General features: G+C 35.1%; 1 protein-coding gene and 1 long non-coding RNA gene across 2 annotated transcripts in view; one reads left to right on the top strand and one right to left on the bottom strand.

Annotated features, from left to right (window-relative positions):
- The window catches only part of dpp6b (dipeptidyl-peptidase 6b), a gene marked incomplete in the record, with an annotated part of 226,674 nt that overhangs the window by 207,117 nt on the left and 3,207 nt on the right, over positions 1-16,350 (top strand). Inside the window, 12 exon segments of the mRNA NM_001115122.1 lie at positions 519-610; positions 756-803; positions 1,274-1,386; positions 5,659-5,712; positions 7,826-7,924; positions 7,998-8,067; positions 8,627-8,821; positions 8,907-8,961; positions 14,364-14,481; positions 14,573-14,631; positions 15,603-15,675; positions 15,773-15,846. Of these exon segments, the coding sequence (NP_001108594.1) occupies positions 519-610; positions 756-803; positions 1,274-1,386; positions 5,659-5,712; positions 7,826-7,924; positions 7,998-8,067; positions 8,627-8,821; positions 8,907-8,961; positions 14,364-14,481; positions 14,573-14,631; positions 15,603-15,675; positions 15,773-15,846 (1,050 nt within the window).
- On the bottom strand, positions 2,151-4,978 carry LOC141377823 (uncharacterized). Its single transcript, XR_015478295.1, has 3 exons — positions 4,546-4,978; positions 3,783-4,378; positions 2,151-3,217 (listed from the first exon to the last, which is right to left on the bottom strand). It is a non-coding gene; the product is annotated as an uncharacterized LOC141377823 (long non-coding RNA).

The raw sequence follows: 16,350 nt of genomic DNA, 5'->3' as shown, positions 1-16,350 counted from the left end.
TCAGCTTGGTGTGGTTTTGAGCGACACTGACTGCTTTCATGCGCACTGACTGCTTTTATTATCACATGAATATAGTAAATATTGTTTACTAATAAAATAAAAACTGTTATTTCTTTAGTTTTGACCCATTTTACAGTGTATTTTTAAAAACAAGCCTACGCAATTTTTGATAGTATTAAGATTTTAAAGAAGACTACCAGCCTAACGTATGTGCACATGATTAAAGACAATTGAGCAATCAATAATTAAACAAATGAACAAATTACAACCAAAACACAGTACTTTATATTTTTCAGCTAAGTCTAACAATCATTAACACTGACAGACAGCAGCAGCTATGTAGAATGTAGATTTTTGAAGTATGCATAATTGATTTTGTTGCTTTTGTTTCTGCTTTTTGTTTGATATTGTGAGGCCGAGTGAATCAATCTCTATTGTGCAAAGCATAATGAAATCAAATGTAACTTGATTTGTCTATAGCAAGAAGTACAGTATCTTCCTGTTGCTGTCTCTTTCAGCCCAACAGCAGCACAGACACGCTTCAGTCCCTGACGTCAGGAGATTGGGATGTGACACAGATTTTAGCCTACAACGAGGACACCAGAATTGTGTAAGCATGTGTGATCCGCAACATACATACTGCTCAGATTCCGGTTTCTGTTCACATTGTCATTAAATGTGTGAATAAAAAAAAGCCATTATCGTTGTTGGTAATGTAACAATAATAGATATTTATGACAACAATGTCTTTGCAGATACTTTTTGAGCACAGAAGACGGTGCAAGTCGGCGTCAGCTTTACAGGTATGACAAATGACCTGATGAATCACCCGCTTCAAGTGTTATCACTTGATTGAATGGGCGTTATCAGTGGTTAACAACTGATAGATATGGGACAGTAGGGGCCTTCTGCACCTACTAGTAGGCTCAGAAGGCTATTATCACCCTAACACATGGTTAATCAGTTATACTAATAGAGAATACTCCAGATCCAAATCTGTTTTTAACATTACTGTGATGGTTTGGGTAAGGGTAGACATTAATAAAATACAATTAATGGAAAGTTTAATAAATAATATAAATAAATCTCGTTAACTACTGGCCGCAGCCGAATATGGATGGATGATAACAGCCTTCTGAGCCTACTATCAGACGCAAAAGACCCATACTGACCCATATCTATAAGCGGATAAGCGCTGATAACATTTGAATCGGCTGTGATGAATGGGGAAGTATTTGAAAACACTGCGCTGATGACATGTGTTGTGTTTTAGTGCTAACACCACAGGATCCTTCAACCGCCGCTGCCTTTCCTGTAATTTCCGTTGTGGCTACGTCAGTGGATCATTCAGTCCAGACGCAAACTACTTCTTTCTCAACTGCAAAGGTTTTATGCTTTATTTTTTGTTTGAATATTTTGTCTTATGGTTAGAAAGTGGTACAGTGTCTTGTCAACATTCTCAACTGTCTTTTCATGGTTTTGGAATAATGTTAACGTGTTAAAACATTGCAAATAAGGAACCAAATCAGCTATGAAAAAAATCACAACATTACATTAAGTGATTTAAAGTAAAAATGCATTTAAAATTTTGACAAAAACACAAAGTTTATGTGTGTGATCTAGACCTGACATTGACTTAACTATGTCAGTTTGAGCAACCTCCTGTGTAAAATTGACAAACAATTAAATTCTATCAATTTAAATCATACAACATTTATCAATTATCTTTTGAGTAGTTTTGTCTATTGTTATGAGACTTTGCAGATCTTTGCAGGTCTTGCAGATTCCTTGGCTCATACAGAGAACATGTTATACAATTTATTCACTAATTGACATGACTTCGTGTTCACCATCTTGAATTAGTTTGAAAATCTGTTGTTTTAAACTCTCCAACTTTCACCAAATTTGGCTCAGAGCATGCTGCCAAAAAGTTAAAGAATTTTTCAGTTGCTCTGTAGCTTGTTGCCGTGCTTGTTCATGATGAGGCTGCTGGGCTGCTTGGCCTTTGATTGCTACTTGCAGATATATTATTAATACTTCTATTATTATTACTACTACTACTACTACTCCTATTGCAAATGTGCATCACAAAAGCGTCTTGATTGTCACATTACCAGAACATCCGCTAAACATTACCATTTTACCCTACTGAAAGGGATCCTATATCATTAACAACAACATGCCAGCATTAAGTATGAATAGATTAGAAAACAATTCACTCATTCATTATCCTTCGACTTAGTCTCTATTTCAGAGGTCGCCACAGTGTAATGAACCTCCAACTATTCAAGCATATGTTTTACACAGCGGATGCCCTTTTAGCTGCAACCAAGTATTGTGAAACACCCATAAACACTCATTCACACACACACACACACACTCCTACACTATGGAATATTTAGTTTATTCGGTTCACCTATAGCACATGTGTTTGGAGTGTGGGGGAAACCAGAGCACCCTGAGGAAACCCACGTCAAGACGAGACAACACAGGACATGCAAACTCTACACAGAAATGCCAACTGATCCAGCCGGAACTCGAACCAGAGACCTTCTTGCAGTGAGGTGACAGTGCTAACCACTGAGCCAGATTATAGATAATATTTTAGGATTTTGATATTTCTGTTTGTTTTTTTTCTTGACTGACTATACTGAGCACACACTGCTGAGTGTTTGGCTCTGTGACTGACTTGCCGATCTAAGTGAGTTAGTTATGACATCATTTCCCTACTGCGTGTTTTATCAATAATAAAGCATGGTTGCTATGGTCACTTATCTGTTTAACAGGATATGGTGAGCACAAGGAAAGGTCAGTGTTTGTGTTATTCATTTAGATGAAGTCAGCATATCAGCATGTTGCTTCACCCAGACCTCAGGGAATAAACATCATTTCTTATAAAATAATGTTAAAGTTGAAAGCGTCCCACTTGTTGTGTGGATGACATCAAGCAATGACGGTAAAGGTCAGTTGTAGTCACTGGATAAATTATTTGTTGCTTAGTAATCTAGAACCACATTCTCACATTTAAAACAGCAAGTCAGTGTAGGTGTGCTTTTGCAAAGGCGGTAAGAGGGATTGAGTGCCTTGACAAGTTATTTAAAGACTTAAAAACAGAGCTACTTTAATCAGACATATTGCTGCAAACAACAAATCAGGGGTCAAGCACGATTAATAAAATAAAGAGCAAGCATTGCTGCAATGAGCCAACATTATAACCCTAGTAGCAAAGAATTCTGGCCCAGATTTGGCAAAAAGCTGGCACAGCAGGCATTCATCCGGCACTGGCATACAGCATGTGGGCCAAACATGGCCCGGGTTTGGCAGAGGCGGCACCGTTTTTAAGGCGGCACACAAGATTTGGGCCAGATGAAAAACGTAGTATTTGGCCCAGATATAAATTTGATAAGTAGGCCATGTGAGTTTGGCCAGTCTTGACCCACATTTAAAATACACTAAAATCATTTTTGAGTAAAGAAAAAAAATTCTACCAATCAGGTCACTTTGAGAAAAAGCGTGCCCATAGTGTGCCTAAAGCGCATCACTCCATAGGTTTATCAATTTCATTGCAATTGTGACACACCAACCTATCTGGCCCAGTTCAGGCCCAGTTATGAGTTATTAACTTGGCTGAGACTTGGCCCAGATATGGTCTGTGTTTGGCCCTTGTCTGGAAGCCAGATTTGGTCCAGTCATGTACCGTAAATCACTGCAGCATGTGGGCCAAGCAAAACCTGATTGTGTGAGCCAGAGTTGGGCCAGAGAAATTTTGCAATGTGGGAAACAAACATAAAAAGGGAAGCGATTATTTATTATTCAAAAATCTTAAATTCCCTTACTTTTTGTCAAGATGATATGTTTATTTATTTATTTAATTAATTAATTAAATAATTAATTATTTTGAGCAAAACTGCAAAATGGTGGAAAAGGTTTTAAGATGAGCAGATCAATCTGCTGTGGTGACCCTTGGTGAATAAAGGGACCAAGCCAAAGGAAAATGAATGAATGAATGAATGAATGAGGTTTTAGGATGGAAAATGACATCATAGGGTGGAATCAGAATATTGAGCCAAGGATTTGAAGGAAAATATATTCTTACTTGCATTTATGGTTCAACGAATATTTGCATAAATATGTACAAATGTGGGCAGCTAAAGAAACTAGAGCAGTGGTGTCAAACCCAGTTCCTAAAGGGCCGCAGCCCTGCAGAATTTAATTCCAGTCCTGCTTTAACACACTTACCATAGTTTGATCAGGTGTGTTTAATTAGGGTTGGAACTAAACTGTGCAGAGCTATGACCCTCCAGGAATTGAGTTTGACATCTGTGGACTAGAGGAACTGGTATGAACCCAAAATTTCACTCAATTAATTTATAAATATCTGTTCTTTTGAATTTTTCATTTATTAAGCGATCCTGAAAAAGTATCATGATTTCATTTTTTTTTCTTTGATTGTTTGTTTTTGGAGCAGCAAAGCATTTTAGATAGATTTCCAATAAACCAGGTTACACAGAAGACTGAAGAAGAAGTTGCAGCAATTAACTATACGAGGGGTTTATTGACAGAATTAGGCACAAGTAGACAGACAAGGGGATGACAAGGTCCAAACAGTAAGACAAGGCAAGTTTATTTATATAGCACATTTCATACACTATGGCAATTCTAAGTGCTTTACATAAACATGAATAAAAGAGACTATAAATAAAATTATAAATAAAATAAAAACAAATAATATAGAAACAGATAAAAACACCATAAAGACAGTTTTTCCATATTCCAAAACACCAGTGTGTACAGGGCATAACTTGTGCCGGAACACTCCAGATCCGTATCTGGGACCTCTGAAATCTGATCCGGCGTCAATTTACTTTTTTCACTCTGCAAATGGCTGCAGTGAAAAATTTAAGGGTGTCTGAATACTTTCTGTACCCAATGCATTTAAATGAATTTATATATTTGATATATAGAGTACATACAGTTCAAAACAAAAAAACAAACTACAAGAAATAATAATGGTGACAGTTGTTTAATTTCAGTTGATTTTTTCCCTTTATTTTGTCATTCAGAACCTCACAGTAGATATACCAATAACAGTTGCCTACTTTATGATCGTTTTACATAGTATCACAGAACTGTATATAGTATAACATAGTAAACTATAAGTATATATAGTTTACTAGTATCACATATTGGTATAGATACCTATGATTACTTTACTTAGTATCACAGATCCAATTAGCAGAAGTTTGAAAGCTGATAGACAAATATTGAAAATAATCTTTTATAATATGCTATTTAAAGCATTAGTTTTTTATGTACTTATTTTATATATCTGTCTACCAAGCACATTCCCTGATGTGTGGGCGTGTATTTGGCTTTGGTTAATGATGCTTGAAGCCAAACGGCCAAAAACAACCCAATTAGAATAGAAAAAATCATCTAAAATAAATAGGAGAGCCTGCTTAATGCTATTTAGAGACAGATTTATCTGATATGGAAAAGAATAGTTCACATTTGTAGCTCCAAAGATCTACAGCACAGAAAACAAGATGTAATATACTGTACAGTACAGTAATGCTGAAGTACAGAAGGTGTGTTTTTTCTGAAGTTGAATATATAATCTGTCATAAAGTAATCTTCTGTGTGTGTTCCTCTGTCCAGGTCCCGGTGTGCCTCACTCAGCCGTGTACAGCACCAGATATGGACAGTATGAGAGTGAGTCTTCTGTTTCTTACTGCACTTAAACACTATCAGCAGGTACAGACACACCATCAGATTCGCTTTATCAGCTCCGGACCCAAGAGCTTTAGTGGAGAGGTATTTCTCGCCCAAAGAACATGATAGAAGACATAGATATGGGCTTTATCAACACTGCTAAAAAGTAGAATTGTGCTAAAAGATAAATAAGACCGGAAACTCCTCAAATAGGAGATAAACATCTATCGAAACTATCAGATCAAGTGTTTTAACACCACAACCTCTGATTTTTATTTATTTATTTTTTATGTGAAATAACAAACCCACAGCATTCTGTGTAGTTTTCATGCAGAACAGACAGCTGCTCTCTCTATGTTTCCATTTTGCATTCATACAGTATGTACATTGCTAGGTTTAAATACTCCTGACCAAAAAAATCCCATCTAACAAATCAGAAAAGTTGTCAAAAAGGAATGAAGATTTTGAGTTGTAGATGATTTGCTGATGTCTACAGCACAGTAGCAATTTGTTTTCAGTCAGGGGCTAATAATTCTATATTATATATTACATATATATCCAGTTGAAGTCAGAATTATTAGCCCCCCTTGAATTATCCGCCCTTCTGTTTATTTTTTTCCCCAATTTCTGTTGAACGGAGAGAATTTTTTTTAACACATTTTAAAACATAATAATTTTAAATAATTCATTTCTAATAACGGATTTATTTTATCTTTGCCATGATGACAGTAAGTAATATTTTACTAGATATTTTTCATGACACTTCTATACAGCTTTAAGTGACATTTAAAGGCTTAACTAGGTCAATTAGGTTAACTAGGCAGGTAAGGGTAATTAGGCAAGTTATTGTATAATGATGGTTTGTTCTGTAGACAATGGGTAAAAAATATAGCTTAAAGGGGCTAATAATTTTGTCCCTAAAATGGTTTTTAAAAACTGCTTTTTATTCTAGCCGAATAAAACAAATAAGACTTTCTCCATAAGAAAAAAATATGATCAGACATACTGTGAAAATTTTGTTACTCTGTTAAACATCATTGAGGAAATATTTAAATAAGAAAAGAAAATTCAAAGAGGAGCTTATAATTCTGACCTCAACTGTTTATCAATTAGTGACAGAATAAAGTGTATTGTTTTGGTCAATTTTGACAGCTATTTGGGGATTATTTTATGAGGCCAAACTCTTTCTACTTTGCTTTAGGCCTATACTGAAAGGCTGAATACATTAAAGCCTACCTAATCACTGTAACCTGACAGATGAACAAATACAATTAAAACTTTATGAATAAACAGGATATATTTTAAGATACTGCATGATCCAAATATAGTATTATTTGATACATTTTTTAAGTTTTCATTACATTTTGGGCATGAAATCCACACTGAATCCACCCTTCTGATGAGATCAGTTTAATCCAGATTTTTGGATCAAAGGGATCCAAATCCTACAAATAAGGTCTGAAAAACCCAAACTAAAGGTTTCATATGGATCCAATTTCATGATCTAATCCAATTATGTAATCCGTATTATCTTTTAAAAAACCCTTTTCAAGATTTGATCAAATCTGTTATCCATAATCCTAATGGATTACTTTTGAAAAACCCCTGTTTATCTGTGTTCACGAGTCATAAAGATGTCTGTACAGTTGTGCCTGTTTCAGACAAAATTTCTTCAAAGTGGTTCATATTCAACTCAAACAGTGCGCAGCGTGCACTGTTCGCTCGAGTCTCATAAAAACCATGCGCTCCGCCAGCCAAAATCATTTTGTGTGCACCCAAAGCGAACCTCCGCAAATTCTGCAATAACGTCACATTCACCGCACACTCAAGCAGACTAGTGGTCGCATCGAGTACAAACCAGGCTTAACTGAATGATCAAAAAAAAAATAATAAAAAAAAAAATAATTTGGTAAGGTCACAAACGGTAAAAAATTTTTAGACTTGAATGCTTTTCAAAGTCATTATAAAATCACAGGCATCAAAAACACATGAAAAATTATAATACAAACTCAACATTGCATATCCTGCTTTGTGACCTTGGAATGATCACATTGCGATATCGATGCTGAAACGGTATATTGTGCAGGCCTAATTTAAACCTTTTCTCTTTTAGAGATACTGGATGTGGAGACCAATGAGCTGTTGAACGTCACTGTGAACAACACACAGATGCCCATAGTGGAGTACAGAAATGTCAACATTGATGATTACGGTAAGGATCTTGCATCACACTTACAGTGAGTTTTGAGTGATGGTTATTGTAACTTTACCCTTGATGTGCACAGTTCTGAGCATGCAGATTCTGAAGCCAGCGGTGTTTGTGGCGACATCTCATTACCCCTTACTGCTGCTGGTGTAAGTGATTCGCACACACACGCACACCTCATGATACACAGCGATCCCGATACAAAAATAAAACATAAAGACTGCAGTGTGTCTCAGCTGCATGAGAAATAACTGTACTGATGTGTTTTGCTTCATGTAGCTCCATCACTGCTAGGAGCAAATCTCATTAAGCATAATCAAATGTCCCAGGACTAAAGTCAAAATAAAACACAATACTTTTTTTCTGTAAAAGACTATTTTAGGGTTATTATGCTTGTTTGTTTTTAACACTTTCTCATTACATAAAAATGAATGTAACATAGGTAAATATGATGTAAATAAATTTAATAATTTTCAACCGTTGACTTTGTTGGAAAAACAATTACCATGGTAGTCAGTGGTTACCTATACATGTTTTCAACATTCTTCTATTTATCTTCTTTTGTGAACTATTAATTTTACTAGTAATGTAGCTTAAGTTCAACCCAAAATTTTTAACTCTGGAATTTCTTACTGACCCTCATGTTGTCCTGAAGACCTTTGTTTATCTTCTTTTTCATTTATCTTCCTTATTTTTATTGACTGATAGGGATGGCACCCCCGGTGGTCAGATGGTAACAGAACAGTTCCAGGTGGACTGGAGCACTGTGCTGGTCAGCTCCTTCAACACCATAGTCGTGCGTTTGGATGGGCGCGGCAGTGGCTTTCAGGGCACAAACCTCCTTCATCGCGTCAAGAAGAAACTGGGGGAGTTTGAGGAGAGAGACCACCTGGAAGCTCTCAGGTCAGATCATCTCCATCAGCAAACATTAAAGCTGCTAATATGCTGAGCGTCACCTTTACATCTCTTTCTCTGTGATTCTCTGCAGAATTATGTCTCAGATGACGTACATCGACAACTCCAGAATTGGAGTTTATGGAAAGGTGAGTTGACTGGTTGAGTAGGATTATCTTTATTTACAGGATAAAAACCTTTGGGTGACACAGTGGCTCAGTGGTTAGCACTATCACATCACAGCAAGAAGGTCGCTAGTTCGAGTCCAGACTGGGTCAGTTGGCATTTCTGTGTGGAGTTTGCATGTTCTCCCCATGTTCACTTAGGTTTCCTCTGTGTTTTCTTCCGGTTTCCCCCACAGTCCAAAAACATGTGCTATAGGTGAATTCAATTAACTAAATTGGCCATAGTTTATGAGTGTGTGCATGAGTGTGTATGGGTGTTTCCTTGTACTGGCGGCATCTGCTGTGTAAAACATATGCAGATGGTTCATTACGCTGTGGTGACCCCTTATAAATAAGGGACTAAAGCCCCATTTACATGAATATGTTTTAGTTTTAAAACAATGTTTTAGAATGAAAACGATCCGCGTCCACACTGGCGTTTCACCTAGCATTTCTGAACAAATCTGCTTCTACATTACACCACTGAAAACACACACACACACACACACACACACACACACACACACACACACACACACACACACACACACACACACACACACACACACACACACACACACACACACACACACACACACACACACACACACACACACACACACACACACACACACACACAGTGGCATGCCTACTTATACGTCGGACTGTTCATCAAAGATCTCCTGCAGGATCTACTCTCACTACATTTGTTAATAATGATATTAAATTCATCTTGTTGTCTCTATCTAACGACATATCAATGTCTTTTGAATCTATTAGTTTTCAAGTAACGTGTTTTAAGCTCAGCCTAAAGATAAGTAAATATATTAATTAATGTAACCACGTAAATAGAATGAAAATAGGCAGTTCCTTATATCATGTTTTCTTATTATTGTTAAGAAAGTGAAAATGTGTAGCCTGGATGATATGAATGATGTTATGAAGTACACTCTTACCTTTGAAGATTTACCCGATGTGTCCTCGGGAGTTTGTTTTCCATATTAAACTTGCATAGTCTGAACTTACAAGGAGAGGATGCTAGACTGAACTGTGTGTAGGCTTCTTAATATTGTGGGAAAAGCCCCAATCAGATAATCGAATATCTGCAGCCACGCCTCTGTTTTCAGATGTCTCAGTTTTCCCCCATCCACACTAACACGGAGCAGCAGTGCTTTAGTATGAAAAAGGCCTCTTAAGCGTTTCCAATTCTCCATTTTCGGCGCTCGAATATTCCGAAGTAGTGTGGACGGATGGTGTAACTGTAGCAAAACTTGTGCATTTTAAAACTAAAACGTATTAGTGTAAACAGGGCCTAAGTCGAAAGAAAATTAATAAACTTGTATGTCATATGTGTCACTTGCACATATTGTCATATATATATAATTTTCATATCATATTTTCATGTTGTATAAACTTTTAAAACAAAAATAGAGCTTTTTACAGATTGCTGTATTGGCTCTGTATACAGTTTTACAGCACAGTAACATTAATTCAGCACAAATAGTCATTTGAAATCAGTCTTTTATATTGTTTACTAGTGAATAAACTGAAAGATACTAAGTTGAAAAAAGGTCTTACTGTATTGTTCTAGTGATTAAAACAATTGTTTGCAATATATATCACAATGGTCTTGTGTTCTGAAACATTGATTAAGTGGAGCGAATATACAGTTGAAACCAGACGTTTACAAAAACTGTATAAAAAGGCACATAAGAATAAAAAAAAGGTCAAATGTTAATGTGCCTAAACTTTTTCTCTTTTAGGTAAGTTGGAATTATCAAATTTGTTTCTTTTGTGCTTAATAGCAGAATAATGAGAGAGATGAATGTATGAAATGGCATCCGCTGTGTAAAAACATATGCTGGATAAGTTGGCGATTCATTCCGCTGTGGCGACGCCAGATTAATAAAGGGACTAAGTCGAAAAGAAAATGAATGAATGAATGAATGAATGGTATAACTTTTACATACAATAAGAACATTATGCCCTGAAAAATCTCAGATGATGGTGTCAAGGTTTTGGAAGTTTCTGATTAGCTAATTGCCAACATTTGAGTTAATTGCAGGCACAAATATAGAATAGTATTTAAAAAAACCTTAATCACACTGCTTCCTTGTGTGACAACATGGGAAGATCAACAAGCCAGAATCAACAAAAAGCCAAATTACAATTTGCTAAATTACACTGGGAAAAAAAGATTTTTGGAGACATGTCCTGTGGTCCGATGGAACTAAGATTGAACTGTTTGGCCATAATGACCAGTGACATTTGGAGGTCAAAGGGGAAATCTTACAAGCCTAGGAATACCATCCCAGCTGTGAAGTATGGGAGTGGCAGTATCATGTTGTGGGGCTGTTTTGCTGCAGTATGAACTGATTCACTTCACGCATCGATGAAGAACGAAAAATATTTAGAAATACTGAAGCAACATCTCAAGACATCTGCCAGGAAATTAAAACTTGGCCACAAATGAGTCTTCCAAACAGACCATTACCCTAAGCATGCTGCCAAATAAGTTAAAATGTGCATTAAGGACAACAGAGTGAATGTTTTGGTGTGGCCATCACAAAGCCCTGAACTCAATCCTATAGAAAATGTTTGGGCAGAGTTGAAAAAGCTTGTGCAAGCTAAACAGCCAACAAATCGGACTCAGTTCAGCTCATCTGACACCAATTATGTCTGGAGGAATGTGCTAAAATTCCTTCAAACTATTGTGAGAAGCTTAAGGAAGGATACCAAAACATTTATTTCAATTTATAACCAAAGTTATACAGTTTAAAAGCAAAGCTAAAAAAAAAATACCAAGGAAGGGTATGTAAACTTTTGACTGTCTAGAAATTAATTTAAAAAATGTTTGAAAAAACATTCTCTCGTTATTCTAGCAATTAGCCAATATAAATCATTTAGGTAATCCTAATGGACCTAAAATAGTAAACGCTTAGTATAATTTACCATCAGATTTTTTTTAAATGGTTATATTCCTTTTTTAAAGTGTATGTAAACTTCTGGTTTCAACTGTATGTGCAAATACAATGAAATCAATCATTAGATTTGAAGGTGTTACAAGTGTGATCAGTTTAAAGTTTTGTACTAAGAGATTTGAAAATGTACACATGAAAATAGTACCAAAACAAATTAAAAACTATAGTGATAAATACTAAACCAGTACAATTCAATATAAATGGTCCTTTTTAATCCTTTTTAATCATCAAAGCATCTTGAAAAAAATGTATTCAACTGTTAATAAATACTAATAAACATTTATTGAACCGCAAATTAAATTATTAAAAGGACTTGCAAAGGATGATCTTACAGGAGTAATTTGGCAAAAAATTCTGCTTTGAAATCACAGGAATAAATGCATTTTAAAATATATTCAAATACAAAACAGTTATTTTAAATAGTATTTTTATTTTGCCATGTTTTATTTTACTACTTTGTATTAAATAAATGCAGGCTTGGTAAGTTTAACAAAAAATACATTAAAAATCTAAATTTAGTGACATTTGTTGTTAAGTTTACAGACCAATTTCAAATGGACTACACAGATAATGTAGAGTAACTGTACATTGTGTTTTACTAATACATTTTGAGAATAATTCTATTTGAAATAAAGAAGGCTACATTCGGGCAGCACAGTGGTAAGCACTCACAGCAAGAAGGTCGCTGATTCAAGTCCTGGCTGGGTCAGTTGGCATTTCTGTGGAGTTTGTATGTTCTCCCCATGTTGGTGTGGGTTTCCTCCAGATGCTCTAGTTCCCCCCCCCAATCCCCCCCCCCACACAGACATGCACTATACTGTACGTGAATCCTAAAAAGTTGTAAAATGTCTAAAACTAAATTTTAGGCCTTTAAAAGTCTTAAATACACTGAAATATTGTGGTGTGTCTTAAAAAATTTAAGCAGGTCTTAATTTTTCTCTGTCCAAGTAAAGCTACCCAATCAGGCCGAAATCTAAAAACAATTACACATGATAATAACAGAGCAGTTTATCCCTTTATGTTATAGTACATTTATCCAAAAACTATTTACAGAACCAAAGGGGAGTAGACATATTATTTATAAATAGCATGAAACTTTAAGTTTTTAATTTGAACCAAAAGCCAACAAATATATATTTTTGATTATTGATGTTGTTTCTTCTACAATAAATATACTTTTCACAATGTCAAACTTTGAAAAAAAATATTATGTTGAAAGCAGTGTTTAAAGCTACAATTTTCTTGTTTTGACACATTAAAGTGTCACTAAGAAATAATTACATTTGCTTTTTTTGTGGCAAAGCGAGTCATTAGAAATAATCATCAGTGTTTAGCCCTGTATAAGTCTAACATTTCTTTCATAAAGGTCTTAAAATGGTCTTAAACAGTCTTAAATTTGATTTGAGGAAAAATGCAGAAGCCCTGAATAAACTCAATTGGCCATAATAAATGAGTGTGTATGGGTGTTTCCCATTACTGGGTTGCGGCTGGAAGAGCATCCACTGTGTAAAACATATGCTGGATTAGCTGGCGGTTCATTCTGCTGTGGCGACCTCTGAAATAGAGACTAAGCCAAAGGAAAATGAATGAATGAATGAACAAAGGTTACATTGATAAGAATGCTTGAACATGCTTAATAAACAATCATTTGAAGAAATGAATGATAAAATATGGTTTGTGTCAAATATGGTGATTACTTTGAACTATTTTATTTTGAAACGTGAATTTTTGTACGTTTTTTTTTTTTTTAAACCGAACAGCCTCATTTGACTAATTTCAAGGTTTATAGGTAGTTTATGTGGTCAAGTAATTGAATTACTTATTAAATGATTAAGTAGACAAACTCATATCATTATACAATTTTAACTAGGCAATTAGTAATGAGTAGGGCCAGTCAGACATTTTTTGCTATGTCTACAGAGAATTTTGAAAAAAAAAAAAAATCTGTGGATTTATGTGGAATACTTTTAGTAATATGATAACTATTAAATTAATATATGAAATAAAAAAATTATAAGTTTTCAACTTTAATGTTTACAATGCAAATCCAATTAGATCCACTTATTGGCTAAATAAAGCAAGTCTCTCATATAAAATATCTACTAAAAGACAGAAAATATTACTTTACAAACTGTACTGTCCATAAATTATTTGTACATTTTAATATTACTAATATTAGATCACAATAATATTAGTGAAATTAATTTAAAAACTAAAAAAATATAAATTGACACTCATTTACACAATGATGGGCTAAAATCTGCAGGTTTCTGCACGTGCAAATTCTGTGTGGGCCTAGTAATGAATAATTTATTACTTTTTTGAAGTAACTTACTCAACACTAGCTGTATTATTTTGCCTCATTTATGTTCATACATGCTTACTTACATATTTTGTCTGCTTCAGGCATATGGAGGGTATCTGGCCAGTCGACTCTTACACTTGGACGAATCTCCGAACCTGTCTAAAATCAAAATCAAGTGTGGCACTGCCGTCTCCCCTATCACTGATTTCTCTATATACGGTATTTTTTCTAATCCAGTGTTTGATCACACATTTGTTTACGTAAAGCAGACAGGCTTATTCAGTTTTACCTATAAATGTTTGTTCCACAGCTTCTGCATTTTCTGAACGCTATTTAGGATTGCCGCAGATCAATAAGAGAGAGTACGAGGTAAAGTAAACCCACAGAGTATGTTTAAAGGCAAGGTAAAAAGAAAATACACTACCTGATAAAAGTCTTGTTATGGATCCCAGTTTTAAGGGCAACAAACAAAAACTGGACTTCTAGTTGATTATTTGGAAAAGTGGCAGAAGGTAGATTTTTCTGATGAATCATCAGTTGAACTGCATCTCAATCATCACAAATACTGCAGAATACCTATTGGAACCCGCATAAACCCAAGATTCTCATAGAAATCAGTCAAGTTTAATAAAGGAAAAATCATGGTTTGGGGTTACATTTAGGATGAGGACGTTTGAGAGATCTGCAGAGTGGGAGAGATTTGTGCTGCCCATTACATTACAAATTCTTCAGCAGGATTCTGTAGCACTCCTTCTCATACTTCAGCCTCTACATCAAAGTTCCTGAAACCAAAAAAGATCTAGGTGCTTCTGGGATTGGCCAGCCCAGTCACCAGAACTAAACATTATTAAGCATGTCTGTGGTAAGATGGTAGAGACATTAAGGATGAATCCAAAAAATCTTGATGAACTCTGGGAATCCTACAAGAACACTTTTTTTTTTTGCTATTCGAGTTATTCGAGTCATTGCAGATATATATATATATATATATGGATGCAGTCGTTCAATCTCATTGGAGTCTTACACAATATTAACTCTTTTTCCACTGCACCATGACTTTATTTTCTATACTGTACATTATTTTTGTTTAGTATTAAAGACTTTTGTCTAAGCAAAGTCAGACCTTACTGTCCTAATTAAATAATTAAAAATCAAGATATGATCATATTTTATTTTAGTAAAATAAGCGTAATCTAGAGGACTTTGCCTTTCATATAAGCCACTCCTGATACCAAATTATCAACTAAAAGTCAAGTTATTATTTATTATATATCTTTAGGCAACAAGACTTTTGTCAGGTAGTGTGTGTATATATATATTTAACTATTTCTTTTTTTCAGATGGCGCGTTTAACAGACCGCATGGAGCAACTGAGAGACAAGAAACTTATGATAATTCACCCTACAGCCGACGGTAAACTTGACAGGTTTATTTCTTAAATATATTATGTTCTTAAAACAATTTTTACTGAGATTTGATTGTGAGTAACATATTTTTTCCATTCATGTAGAGAAAGTCCATTTTCAGCACACGGCCAAATTTATCAATCATTTGATAAATGAGAAGGCTAATTATACATTACAGGTAAGAGCTGAGCACACACACTGATCACAGCTATTGACATACTTTGTTTACATAAAGCATTATAATAATGGTTTTCAAATACCTACTCACAGTAATTAGCCTACTAAATCAAACAGAATACACAGACAGAATAGTTATTCTTATCAGATTTCTAGGAACTGCATAGCATCATTCTCAAACGCAACAGCTAAACACTGTTAAAAACAACTCAGAGGATGTAGCAACTACATATCAACATGCTAAACCCTTACTGTTCTCAGACACTTTAAAAGAATTAATACACCCTAGCAACCACATAGTAAAATAATACAAACCACATAGCAACATGCTAAAACCACAGGACCTGCTTAGCAACTTGCTAAAAAACAACAACACTCAAAATGCCAAGCAACTAAAAATGCTGAAAATATTGTTTAAAGACACCCTAGTATCATTCATTCATTTCCTTTTCGACTCAGTCCCTTTATTAATGCGGGGTTGCCACAGTGGAATGAACCACCAACT

This window comes from Danio rerio, chromosome 2 (genome assembly GCF_052040795.2).
Source record: "Danio rerio strain M-AB ecotype USA chromosome 2, GRCz13ab, whole genome shotgun sequence".
Lineage (NCBI taxonomy): Eukaryota > Metazoa > Chordata > Actinopteri > Cypriniformes > Danionidae > Danio > Danio rerio.
Note: the sequence above shows the minus strand (reverse complement) of the source record. Positions and strands in the feature narration are given on the sequence as shown.